Source organism: Canis lupus, chromosome 10 (assembly GCF_003254725.2).
Source record: "Canis lupus dingo isolate Sandy chromosome 10, ASM325472v2, whole genome shotgun sequence".
Classification (NCBI taxonomy): Eukaryota; Metazoa; Chordata; class Mammalia; order Carnivora; family Canidae; genus Canis; species Canis lupus.
In genome coordinates this window covers 26,981,380-26,994,922 of record NC_064252.1, presented here as the reverse complement: position 1 = coordinate 26,994,922, position 13,543 = coordinate 26,981,380, and the positions used below count along the sequence as shown (strand labels likewise).

General features: G+C 42.2%; 2 protein-coding genes across 24 annotated transcripts in view; both read right to left on the bottom strand.

The window, feature by feature from the left end:
• Positions 1-1,865, bottom strand: part of DMC1 (DNA meiotic recombinase 1) — a 35,900-nt gene extending 34,035 nt beyond the window's left edge. Inside the window, exons 1-2 of one of the 3 annotated variants that reach the window (XM_025460020.3) lie at positions 1,779-1,865; positions 25-108 (exon numbers count right to left, since the gene is read on the bottom strand). In XM_025460020.3, the coding sequence (XP_025315805.1) occupies positions 25-75 (51 nt within the window). In that variant the 5' untranslated portion in view covers positions 76-108; positions 1,779-1,865. Of the gene's footprint in view, positions 1-24; positions 109-1,658 lie in introns of all 3 variants that reach the window. The other 2 variants (XM_049115295.1, XM_025460019.3) reach the window with 2 other exon arrangements.
• A 749-nt stretch (positions 1,866-2,614) lies between these two features.
• The window catches only part of FAM227A (family with sequence similarity 227 member A), a 93,752-nt gene continuing 82,823 nt past the window's right edge, over positions 2,615-13,543 (bottom strand). For 5 of the 21 annotated variants that reach the window (XM_049115288.1, XM_049115281.1, XM_049115289.1 and 2 more), the window contains one exon: positions 2,628-2,822. In XM_049115288.1, coding sequence (XP_048971245.1) covers positions 2,699-2,822 — 124 coding nt within the window. In that variant the 3' untranslated portion in view covers positions 2,628-2,698. Of the gene's footprint in view, positions 2,823-3,646; positions 4,912-7,165; positions 8,406-9,288; positions 9,475-13,543 lie in introns of those variants that run through there. The other 16 variants (XM_049115292.1, XM_049115284.1, XM_049115287.1 and 13 more) reach the window with 10 other exon arrangements.

Below are 13,543 nucleotides of genomic sequence, written 5' to 3'. Positions count from 1 at the left end.
CATGTTTCAAAATTCTAGCCATACTTCTTCATCTTGGAATCCTGGTTCTTCCAGCACAACTTGATCCTCCTTCATCTTGAAAGGTGAGCAGCAGAAAAACAATCAGTTCTGGGGAAAATAAGAAATATTATCTAAAAAGTAGTCATAGATCATATAGTACAAAAATCCTTTGCCCAGAGATCTTGATTTCATTTCAAAGTCACCAAAGACCAAAAGAGCTATAAGAGATATATTTAGTTTAGAATGATTTAGTATCTTCTTTTTGCTGGGCACCTGACATTTTTTCTTTTGTGGGTATATGTATGTGAAGGTAGGGCGCTTAGTTTCTACTCCCTTTTCTGAAAATTGGTCACCTTTTCTCAACTTTTGATTTTCTTTCTTTCTTTTTTTTTTTTTTAAGATTTTTTAATTTATTCACTGGAGACACAGAAAGAGGGAGAAGCAGGCTCTATGCAGAGAGCCCAATGGGGGAATCCATCCCGGTACTCAGGGATCACACTCTGAGCCAAAGGCGACACTCAACCACTGAGCCACCGAGGCGTCCCTCAGCTTTTGATTTTCTACAGCACAAATATGACTGTCTGATAATATCTTTTTTGTTGTCTTGGAATGCTATTTAGTATTGCTTATTGCTGTTTCACCTTTCACGTTTATGTTAACAATGCCGGACGAACTTTGACCTCATGTCATTCTTCCTGTATCTTCCCTGGCTCCTAGAACTTAATCTACCCTCAATCAATATATTTTATTTTTGTCATATATGATGAATGTCTTCCTGCCTCCTAATTATGAACCGGCTCCCTTGCAACATATCTCTTTGTTTCATAAAACACTGATCTATTTTGTTTTATAGTATTTACTGGCCTCAAGAATTTTTTTAAGATTGAAAATTATGATAGATACCCAATATTAGGATAACGTGAGAACCTAGAAGCAGATAAATGGAGTCTTTAACACCGTACTAGTTGTTGTTAAGATCTCAGGAATCTACAAGGCATGATTGTAGAATATTGTTTATCGCATTGTCTTTCTTCCTACCAAAGTCGCGATTGGGGCCCGGCAGAAGTGCAAAAAAATACTAAGGTAGAGATATGATTGCTACCACCTAATATCATTAAACGGCAAATATCTGAGGTAAAGAGGAGATAATGGAATGGGGTCTTCGGGGATACTGTCCCCCACATAGGTAATCATAAATAGGACTACCCCAAATTCCACATTGACCGTCCTCACTAAAAAAAAAAAAAAAAAAAAAAATCGTTCGTTTCCCTCGCCTTGATAAAACGAAAAGATAGTTCTCTTTCTCAAGTAGCCGCGATGGACGCAAGGGCTCCCCGACACCACGGTCTCAGGCGTCACCGCTGCGGAGCGTTGGTCCACGTCCCCCCGCGCCGCCATTGGCATCTTCCCGTCACCAGGCTCCCTCCAACGAGGCAGAGGAGGCCACGTGAAGACTTAGGTCAGACCTGCTTTAGAACAATGCTGCTAGAAATCCCCGGAGATGACGGAGATTTCCTCTCGGGGGTGGGCGCGGGACGCACAGCCACGAGCCCAGGGCCCTGCGACGACCGCGAAGCACCACCAGAGAAAGGAACCCTTCGGTTTCCCCTCACGCTCTTCACACGCTTGCTCTTTTTTGCCACAAACCCCGCTCGTACCCACACTCTCCCCGAGGTTTTCAAGGTGACTCCCTTCTGTCCCCTGCCCGGGATTCCCGGTCCTCAGGGATTCTGACTCGGAACCAGAACGCGGAGACTGGAAGCCCAGGGGACACTGACCGGGAGGTCTGGCGCCAACCGACGAGAGCTTCAGCTCGTGTCCAGCGTGGGCGGGGCCGGGCGAGGGCCAGGGGGGCGGGGCCACTGTGGGAGGGGCCGGGCCGGGGGCGGGGCGGAGAGCGAGGGGGCGTGTCCACCGCCGGCGCGGGACCGCTGGGGCGAACGAGGGGGCGGGCCGGCCGTGGGCGGAGAGCAGGAGGGGGCGGGCCGCGGAGGGCGGGGCCCAGAGTGGGGGAGGAAGAGCTGGGAGCCGGTCTCCGGGAGCCTCTGGGGCGGCTCCGTGGGGTCAGGGAGAGACTCTTAGGCGGAGCACACCGGCTGAGGAGAGGGGCTCTGATGAGAAGGGAGGGGGGAGGCCTCCCTTGAGCTGAGGGAGACGCTGAAGTCAGGGAGAAGACTCCAAAGTGGGCGCACGGAGACGCGTGGGAATTCGGGGGCACGGAGGTGGGCACTGAGGTGAACCCGGGCTGCTGTGAGAATGAAGGTCCTGAGGTGGGGGTTGTTCCGAAATGGACAGAGGCCGCTAGGAAAGGGTCATGAGGTGGAAAACCAAGGTGGAGCGGGCGCCCGGTGGAGGTGGCTGACGTGGCGGCAGGTGCCGCCCAAGATGCTTATCTTGTTGAGGTGGGGAGACCCTCGGGTCAGGAGGTCGAATATGGGGTCTTCACGGATACCTCAGCGTTCCTAATTTCTCTCTCATGCCGTCAGCAGCTGTCTAGTCTGTGAGGCACCCCGGGCCCATTCAGGATGGAGAGTAATTTTTCTGCGTCTTAACTTGAAATTTTAAATAGACAACAGAAGCCAAACATATTTTGGTCCAGCTTTTAAATAGAAATTTTGGGCCCGCCTTCTTGCCAGCACAGCCGGCTCTGGCAGCATCATCTTGCTCCCCTTAAATGGAGACTGTCTGTTGACAAGAGTCATGAAACATTTGAAAGAGCATCTGTTGAGGTGGAGGCTATGATGAGTATCTGTGCAAACAGTTCTTTGAGTTCAAGACCTAGTACAGGACGACCCTTTTTCTTCAGTGTCTGAATCATTTTGCTGGAATAAATAGAAAAAAAAAATTCCCACAATAACATTTGGCATTTTGTAGGACATTTTTTCCCCTTCAGAGTGGATTGTTTAAAGTGCCAACAAATAACTACTGTAGCTCCTTCAAATCTTATTTTCCAGAAACATAGCCTGTCCTTCGTGTTAAACGGAAATCAGGGCCCAGTCCGGGGATGAACTGGATAGAGATGATAGACTTTCACGTTAAAACCTCATTTAATATAATTGTAGTGACTTCTGAGCAACTTGTTAGGTGAGGACATCAAGTGTATGGAAGAGCTGCAAAGAGCACAGCAAGATGATTTAGGGAAATATAACATATGTAGTTTGGTGTAGTGACAGCTGGGAGAGAGAAATGTTCATAATATTTGAAGGTTGTGTGCACTACACTTAAAAGAAAGAAACAGAAATGAGCTTGGTAATGGCAAATTCATAAAATGAGGATAAAAATCCTGTTTGGATATGATATTGATGGTCATATACAACTTAAAAACAGTTTTTTAACCAAAAACTGGGGGTAGTTAAAAAGTATATTTGCAGACGTTTCCACTCAAATCAGGACAAAAAAAAAAAAAAAGGAGTAGGTTTTTTTATCATATAAAAATTCTGAATATGATGACAGAGATATTTCAAATCAGTGGGGAAATGATGAATTCAGTGAATGGTGTTGGAGCAACTAGTAGCCATCTGGAAGAAAAATAAAATTGGAACCAATATTTCACACCTTATACCAAGATAAATTCCAGATGGATCAAGGAATTAAATCTAAATGTAATAATACAAGTGCTAGAAGAAAATGAGACAATCTTTTATTATCCTAGAATAAAAAAATATTTTAAAATATGACATAAAACTCAGAAGCCATAAAAGACTTATTAAAACGACTACATTTTAAAAAGTTGCGTTGTAAAACCTATTTTCCTATTTTAGATATAGAGTATGGGGAGCCAGAGTTTTGTATCAATTAGTAACTAAATAGTAATTATGTCAAGTAGCTTTCCCAATTTTTCAAATCCTTCAGTGAGTCCACAATTCTCTACAAAATTTTAAAAATCTGTGTCATTTTATGGTATTCAAAAAACAACAACGAAACCAGGCAGTGGGATTACCTGAATTTTAAATCATTACACTTTACTGCCCCTCTGTGGACAACTGACTTATAATCAAATAAAGGCCTATGATCCCACTGTCTGCAGTTGGGTTTCTTCAAATTGGTGCCTGTGAATATATATTCTTGGAGTTTCAAGAACTCAAATACGAGAAATGATTTAGAACTAAGCTTTCCAAATTTGAAAGACCTCCAACTTCAGCACATAACTGCCCTGAGGCATGTCCCTGACAGGTTATTTAGCCAACATTTATTAAACACGGCCTGATCCCAGCTCTCTGCTGGATAAGATGAAGACAGTTCTCTGCCCTTCAGGAGCCAAGAGTCTAGTAGAGGAGATAGATATTGAAACAGATAATCCCACACAGGGTAAGGTAAGGCTTCTTATGCATGCAGTTAAGTAACAGGTAGACCTCTCACTGTGGGACCCTCATGGAGATGGTGACCCTTAATGTGGGGCTGGGAGAGCAAGTGAGGATTTGCCAGAAAGGCAGAGGCAACAGAGAGGCTTATTTAGGTAACTGTGAGTGGTTCTGCTGGGGTGGAAGGTGCTAGAGAGAAAGCAGCTCTCAGAAGCAAAGGGGAGAAGCTAAAGGCAACATCTGAGGACAACCAACATTTACAGCACTTCCTCCTTTCCACAGATTAACATAATCACTTGTTACAAGGACGTCTTGAAGTAGGAACTATTATTTCCCCTATTTTCAGATGAGGTAACTGAGGCACCACAAGGTTAAGTAACTTGCTCAAGATTCACAGTCTGGCTTCAGCATCCATGCTCTTAACCAATATACTAAACCAGTACATGGCAGGCTCTGTATATTCATATATGATTTTATTTTGTTTATAGAAGTATGGTTTCAGCATGCATGAGTAGCAACTAAACCAGGCTTACATAGTACAGATCAGCCAGTTATTAGCTGTGTCGTCTTGGGAGAAATTTATTTAACATCTGTGCGTCAATTTCTTCATCTGAAAACCAATAATAATAATAATAATAATAATAATAATAATAATACTGAGTTGTGAGAATTAAATGGGTTCATACACTTGGAAGTATTTGGGCTGCTGTGTGAAAAATGGGTTGAAGGAGGCAAGAGAGAGGCCAGGGAGAAAACTATGTAAGTCAAAGCTAGGGGTGGCTTCAGCCAAGAAAGGCCTCTTGAAACGGGGAAAATTGTACCTCACTCACAGAGTTATAGTGAGAAGGCAATAAAATAATGTGGAAATATGCTTATAAGTGTTTAGTGTTTAGTTCAGGGTGCCTGCCTGGCTGGCTCAGTTGGTGGAGCGGGCAACATTTGATCTCAGGGTTGTGAGTTTGAGCTCCACATTGGGTGTAGAGATTACTTAAAAATAAACTCTTAGGGACACTGGGGTGGCTCAGCCGTTAAGCGTCTGCTTTGGGCTCAGGATCGAGTTTTTTTTTTTTTTTTTTTTTAATTTTTATTTATTTATGATAGTCACACAGAGAGAGAGAGGCAGAGACACAGGCAGAGGAAGAAGCAGGCTCCATGCACCGGGAGCCCGACGTGGGACTCGATCCCGGGTCTCCAGGATCGCGCCCTGGGCCAAAGGCAGGCACTAAACCGCTGCACCACCCATGGATCCCCCAGGATCGAGTTCTACATCGGGCTCCCTGCATGGAGCCTGCTTCTCCCTCTGCCTGTGTCTCTGTCTCTCATGAATAAATAAAATCTTTAAAAAAACAAAATAAAATAAAATCTTTAAAAAAGTATTTGGTTCATAGTAAATATTTTGAATTATTTTATTATGGATAATTTCTAATATATACAAAGGTAAAATAATATAATATTTCCACCACCTAGCTTCAACAACTTTCAACACATGGTCAATCTTATTTCACTTAAGCCTCTATTTGCTTACTCCCTCTCATATTATTTTGAAGTGAATTCCATACATCATATCATTTCATCTATGAATATTTCAATATGTATCTCTAAAAGATCAGGACTTAAAAAAAACATAACCATAATGTCCTTAGCACACCTAAAAATTAGTAACTTTTAATATCAAATATATAGGTAACATTCAAATATTAAATTCTCATCAATGCCATATATTTATTAAAGTTTGTTTCAACCAGGATGAAAAAATGTCAACACACAGCAACTCACATTAATGACCTTCTTTTGAAAAATCTATAGATTTCCTTCTTTTTCCTTTGTGACTTTTTTTAAAGAGTAATTTTTTTAAATGGAGTTTTCCAGAGCCTGAATTTTGCTGATTGCATTCCCCTGATGTCATATGCTCCTCTGTCCTCTGTATTTCAGAGGACAGCTACTATTACAGTAGTTGGATGTAAAGTGTAGATCAGATCCAGGTTCGGTTATTTGGTAATGACTATTTTGTAGGTGGTCTACTATTAAGAGGCGTTTAATGGCTTTTTATCTTTTGGGGATGTTAGCAGCTGTTGTTGATGATCAACCTAGATTGTTAATTCATTAGGGGTCACAAAATGGTAATTTTTAAATTCTATTGTTGCTTTTTATTTTATTTTATTTATTTTTAAAACCTACATTTTTTAAAAAAATTTTTATTTATGATAGGCACACAGTGAGAGAGAGAGAGGCAGAGACATAGGCAGAGGGAGAAGCAGGCTCCATGCACCGGGAGCCCGATGTGGGATTCCATCCCGGGTCTCCAGGATCGTGCCCTGGGGCAAAGGCAGGCGCTAAACCGCTGCGCCACCCAGGGATCCCTATTTTATTAAGTGGAATACTTCTAAAAAAGAAACTTCCCCTCATCTACTGTTTGGTTACCTGGTAATACAGTTTGGATGGAAATGGCATGATAAATGCTTATTTTTTACCCCTTTATTTACCAATTTTCAGAATAAGAAACTGGTTATCTAGTATCTTTTTTTTTTAAGATTTTATTTATTTATTAATGAGAGACACAGAGAGAGAGGCAGAGACATAGACAGACGGAGAAGTAGGCTCCCCAAGAGGAGCCCGATGTGGGACTAGATCCCAGAATCCGGGATCACGACCTGAGCTGAAGGCAGATGCTCAACCACTGAGCCACCCAGGCACCCTATCTAGTATTTTTCAATGGTGACCAATTAATCTTTTTAAAGCAACAATATGAATATCTAAGTGAAAATGTATTTGATGTGCTTTGATCCATGGCAATTTTTATTACTACAGTGCTTAAATTGTCCCAACTTTTTTTTTTTCAGGTAGGCTCCATGCCCAATGTGGGGTTTATTTTTTTTAAAAGATTTTATTTATTTATTCATGAGAGGCACAGAGAGAGAGAGGCAGAGACATAAGCAGAGGGAGAAGCAGGCTCTATGCAGGGAGCCCGATGTGGGACTCCATCCCGGGACTCCAGGACCACACCCTGGACCAAAGGCAGGCACTAAACTGCTGAGCCACCCAGGAATCCCCAATTATCCCATCTTTAGCCAATGAGATCCTAAGTTGGTTCCTGACTTTTTCTGACAAGACTCTTCATCTTTGGTAGCTTCTTTGTTGTCTAGTGTAACAAGATGTTGTGTGTTCATCTCATGATTTCCCTGCCCTAGACCAGGAACTAGACATTTCTTCAAGGATCCCTGGATCCCTTTAGGGCAAAGAGTATTTCAAAACCACAATTCTGGGGTATTGCCACTGCAGACTTTATTTCTAGGTCATTTCGATGGAAAGAATTAGGAAATAGGTTTTTTGTTTCTGTTTTAAATAGCTTGAGGTATAAGTGACATACTAGTGCACATATTTAAAATGTGTCTACACCTGAGAACCTTTCACCACAATGAAGAGAGTGAACATATCCATCACCCCAAAAGTTTCTTCAGGCTTCTTTGTAATCCCTTCTATTATCTCTCCCCTCCCCTCTGTAAATACCCGTCCTCTCAGTTATTCAGGCAACTGTTTTTAAACATAAGATACAACCTTAATTCATTATCAGTTCAAAATCTCTTCTAGTTTAACATCTGAATTTCCCTTCTCTGATGCTGAGAATACTGGTTCTCAGCAACACTGGGAATGACAGAATTGGAGTATTACACAATTACTCATTTGTTTTATTCATTACAGTAAATGCTTCTTAAATGTTAGTTCCCTGCAATGCTCTACCCCTTCCCCTTATGAAGGGTGAAGAATTCTTCACCATAATTTTTCCTTCTAATATTTACAAAGAACAGAGACAGGTCTTTTCATCTTGAACTTCCTGAGAGGCCTTTGGTTAGGAGTCCTCATTAATTTCTGGAAGGGGTCTGTGCAGAGATGATCTTGGCCTCAAGATATACAAAGGAGTGTCCTGAAAGACAGCAATGTAGTTTGGCCTGGGTCCAGAAAACCAGGAGATCTTCATCTGGGTGGGGGCTAGTAGAGACAGACAGGTTGACAGGCGATTATATCCACTATGGTAACTGCTACCATGGAGGGGTATGAGAGGCTGTGGAATGCGTAGGAGGGGTCCATGTGCCAACTTTGCTCCTGCTGTTCAGGGAAAGAAGAGGATATCTATGTGGGGTCCTGAAGAGAAGCAGGAATGAGTGATGTTGGGACTTAATAGTGAAGAGGGAGAAGGGATTTTCAGGTACAGAAGCAGCAACAGGCAAAAGGCCCAGAAATAGGAGAGAGTATGGCTCCTTAGATAAACTGTAAATAAAGGGCTAACTGTAATTTGAGTAGTGAGAAGGAAGGTGTGAGAAAGTTTTGGTTATCTTCTATGCCGCCTTGTACATGGCAAGTGCTCCATATGTCCAGGTTTCAGGAAAAGTACATATTTATTAACAGCAATGACAACAATAGCTGGTAGCAATGACCAAGTGAAGTATCCTGTGCCAGGAACTTTTAATAAATTATCTCATTTAATGATCACAACACTACTGCTAGGCAGGCATTCTCTTTTTGCACGCAAGAAAACAAGTTCAGAAAAGATCAAACCACACAACTACTAGGCCTAAAGTTATACATCTACTATGAGTCAGGGTAGAGATTCATGGTAGAGAATAGACATCTGGAGGGCTTGCTCAACCCCTCCAAGCCCCGCAATCCTCCCAGGAGAAATGGAGGTAGTAATACTCACCTCGTGGGGAGCCATGAGGGGGGTTAACCAAGATAATGACTAAGCAGGACTTAACAGAGTACTCAGCACATTGTTAAGTACTCAGTAAACATCTCCTATGATTATGTTAGTGTGTTATATAATAATTTTATATATTCCATAGTATTACGACTAACAAGTGAATGAATGAATTAGTAAATTAATGCATGAGTGAATGAAGTCATTTAACTTCAATTTAAATCCTGACTTTGGCCAAGGGTAGAGGTGAACTTTAATATTCTTTGTCCTGTGGACTGGGAATGACTAAATGTGTTGTGGTATTGTTATTTTGTTTGTTTTATTGTTTTTGTTTTAGATAAAACCTAACAACATGAGCAGGCTTCAGCCAAAAGTTCTCCCAATTCTTGGACAAGGATTCATCCAGGTGAGCTAGAAGGTGAGGGATTAAGGAAGCTGGCTTCCTATTTCTGCGTTGGTTTTGACTTCTTGGTGTCCTCTCTGTGGATGAATCATAAAGACACAAACAGAAACAGATTAAAAAGCCAGTGTGATGAAGAGAATGAAGAATTGAGTCCACAGGGTTATGTAAACAACCTAGAAATCAACCACCCAGAGTGAAACCAGTGAGAAGACTGGGAAATGAAGGTGAAATAGATAGACTATGTAAAGGGGGGAGATTTGTATAACCAAGGGGGAATTTGGAGATAAATTGTGATAAGCACATGAGGGATATAAAAAGGCAAGAAAATAGATTAAAACGAGAGAGATTTAATTATAGGGATAACAAAAAGTTCTACAAGAAAACAAAAGTAACCATAGCATACTCTATGGCTCACAGCAAGTGTATTGATGGCATAACAGTCCTGATTAGTGATCCAAACCAAATCACCACAAAAACACACTGAGAAGATGAGATAGGAAGTGTGTGCAGGGACGCCTGGGTGGATTAGCGGTTGAGCATCTGCCTTTGGCTCAGGGCATGATCTCAGGGTCCTGGGATGGAGTCCCACATCGGGCCCCCTGCATGGAGCCTGCTTCTCCCTCTGCCTGTATCTCTGCTTCTCTCTCTCTCTCTCTCTCTCTCTCTCTCTGTCTCATGAATAAATAAATAAAATCTTAAAAAAAAAAGTGTGTGCAGATTTTTTTTAAAGATTATTTATTTATTTATTTATTTATTTATTTATTTATTCATGAGAGACACAGAGCACAAGAGAGAGAGGCAGAGACACAGGCAGAGGGAGAAGCAGGCTTCATGCAGGGAGCCCAATGTGGAACTCGATCCCGTGTCTCCAGGATCACAACCCAGGCTGAAGGCAGCGCTAAACCGCTGAGCCACCAGGGCTGCCCAGAAGTGTGTGCAGATTAAAGAAAGCTCAGTCCTCCTTGCCTAATCTGGTGAGAACTCAATGCATAATGCCTAACACTGAAAAATCAAGGACCCAGAGCACCATGGTATTTCAACAGGAATAGGAAAACAAATACCAAAACAACCAGAAAAGAAAATGGAGGGGTTCTTGGGGGGCTCAGTTGGTTAAGCATCTGCTTTCAGCTCAGGCCCTGTGTCAGGCTCCCTGCTCAGTGGGGAGTCTGCTTCTCCCCCCTGCTCATGCTCACTTGCTCTCTCAAATAAATAAATAAAATCTCTACCCCTCCCAACCTCCAAAAGAAAGAAAGTGGGAAATGTGTTGCTGGGGAATGGAAAAGGGTTCCAGAGAAATGCAATTTTTTTAACAAGTTTTGTTAAAATGTTAACTAAACTATTAGCTGATTAATTTAATAAGCACTTATGCTTTTCATAGTTAATCAGTTAATTTTTTTAAAGATTTATTTATTTATTTATTTGAGAGAGAGTGCACACAGTGGGGAAGGGCAGAGGGAGAGCAGACACACCGCTGAGTGTGGAGCCCACCAGGGCTGGGTCTCATGACCCTGAGATTATGACCTGAGCTGAAATCAAGTCAGATGCCTAACCAACTGAGCCACCCTGGTGCCCCATTAATTGCTTAATCTAATGGGCACTTATGTATTACTTTGTGTCAGGCACTGTTCTGGGTGCTTTACAAATGTTAACCAATTGAATTCTCATAACAACCTTATGCTGTACATACTATTATCATCCCCATTTTCCAAAGAAGAAACTTGAGATACAGAGAAATTAAGTGGCTTAAGGTCACAGAGCTGGTAATAGGTGGAGGAACTGGGATTAAAACCCAGGTGATCTGACCCCAGAGCTGCCTCTCTATTTAATTTTTAAAGGATGAGTATGTATTGTTTTAATTCAAATAAGAACAAAAAAATTTAAGTCAGTGTGATCTTTTAGGAGGATTTATTCCTAACTTTATGGATATAGAGAGGCAAAGTTCTAAAATGTGACCAATTTTGTGTATAAGCAAGGAACTGAAGCAAAATGCTAAACACACATTAATCATTAATTCCTTCACCAAACATTCACTGAATCCTTACTACAAGTGAGCCATAGGAGCAGGTACAAAAGATTCAATGCTGAATAAGACAAGGTCCTTGAACTTGGGAGACTTACAGAACAGAAAGGGAGACAGACAATTCCATCACTAAAGCAGATCATATTCAGTGGAGCAAGCTTGGAAAAGCACAGCTCAAAGTAGGCAGTCACTAGGGCAGTTTGGGGAGACTTTCTGAAGGAGGAGCCCATGCTGGGCTTTAAGGGTCAGGTAGGAGTTTGTCAGATGAAAAAGTGAGTAAAGCCTGTTTAAGGAAGAGGACAGAGCAATGAATACTTGTTAAAATGAACTGAAATGATTGCTTTCTTCTTCCATTCTGAAATATTAGAATGTCAGAAACAATAGCATTTATAAATCTCTCTTAACTCAAGAGATTCTGTAGCTCAAACCAGTGGGTGCAAACCATGCTGTTATAATCAGTGGCTGTTTCTCTAATCAAAGAAAAAAAATAAATTGATAACTTTTCTTCATATTAAGTTACTTCTTTTTAAAAAAAAGATCTATTTCTTTATTCATGAGAGAGAGAGAGGCAAAGACTTGGGAAGAGAGAGAAGCAGGCCCCCCTGCAGGGAGCCTGATGTAGAACTCAATCCCCAGCCCCAGGATCACACCCTGAGCCAAAGGCAGACACTCAACCACTGAGCCACCCAGGCGTCCCTTAAGTTTGCTTCTTAAACCTTCTCTTACCTGGGTGGTTCAGCTGGTTAAGCATCTACCTTTGGCTCAGGTCATGGTCCCAGGGTCCTGGGATGAGCCCCACGTCAGCCTCTCTGCTTAGCGGGAAGCCTGCTTCTCCCTCTCCCTCTGCCTGCTCCCCTTGCTTGTGCTATCTTTCTCTCTCTCTCAAATAAATAAAATCTTTAAAAAAAAAAAAAAGGCTGTAGCACAGGCCCTAGAGTCTGGCTGCTGGTTTCAAATCCTGGCTCATCTGTCTACCAAAGGCCAGATCCTGGGCAATAGTCGTCACTAAACCTTTCTGGGCCTCAGCTGCCCCAGCTATCAAATGAGGATAACGACACCCCATATCTTACAGGAGTGCTGTGGGGATTAAAGAATACACAGACCATGTTTAGAATGGAGTAGGGACCTGGCAAGCACGACTCTGTTGGGTGTCCTTGCTCAAGGTGATAAAATGAATGAGTAAGTAAAAGTTATAATTAAGAAAAAAATTAATCTGTAATCAAGTTGTAATTTCTTTTTTTTTTTTTATATATTATGATAGTCACAGAGAGAGAGAGAGAGGCAGAGACATAGGCAGAGGGAAAAGCAGGTTCCATGCACCGGGAGCCTGATGTGGGATTCAATCCCGGGTCTCCAGGATCGCGCCCTGGGCCAAAGGCAGGCGCCAAACCGCTGCGCCACCCAGGGATCCCGCAAGTTGTAATTTCTTAACATGTTATGTGTTACTTTAAAATACCAAAGTTTGCAGATATACTGAAGATCCATATTTTATGCTACAAATAGTCCTTTATTTGGGTGACAGAATTTAAAGCAGTGATATTTTTATGGGCTTCTGCAAAGAGCAAGACAACTTCTGCTGTCCTGTCCCCAGAACATGGGAGAATCAGAGCTCTGAGCTCAGGAAAACACCCTGAGTATGTCAGCATCTGATCTTCACCTGCTAGTCCATCTGCACCTGAAGCCCGCCTCCTCCTCCACCCTAGAGCAGTAATCCTGTAAAACTAATGACTAGATGTCTTCTCCAAAATGGATCTTCTCCAAACCTCCCAATCCAGAATGGTCCAACGTACAGATGACCCAGGAGGAGCCCAGGCCTTGACTTAAGCAAGCCTCAGCTGCCTCCTTTGAAAAACAGGAAAAATAAAATTTACTTCACAGAACTGTTCCTAGACTTGAATGGGACAATGGAATATGCCTAGCACAGGGCAAAGACTACTTCCCTCAATTCCCCCTTCAGTATTTGCAATAGTAGGAGCAGGTTTGCTCTTCTTTGGGCCCTGAAAAGTCTAGAGTCGCCAGTCCTCAGTGACTTCTGAAAGAAGTGTCTGAGGAGACATTTTTGGACCTGGTTGTGCCCTCTCTTAATGTGAAACTCTTGGAGTTTAGAGCCTCTTCCTTGCAGGTAG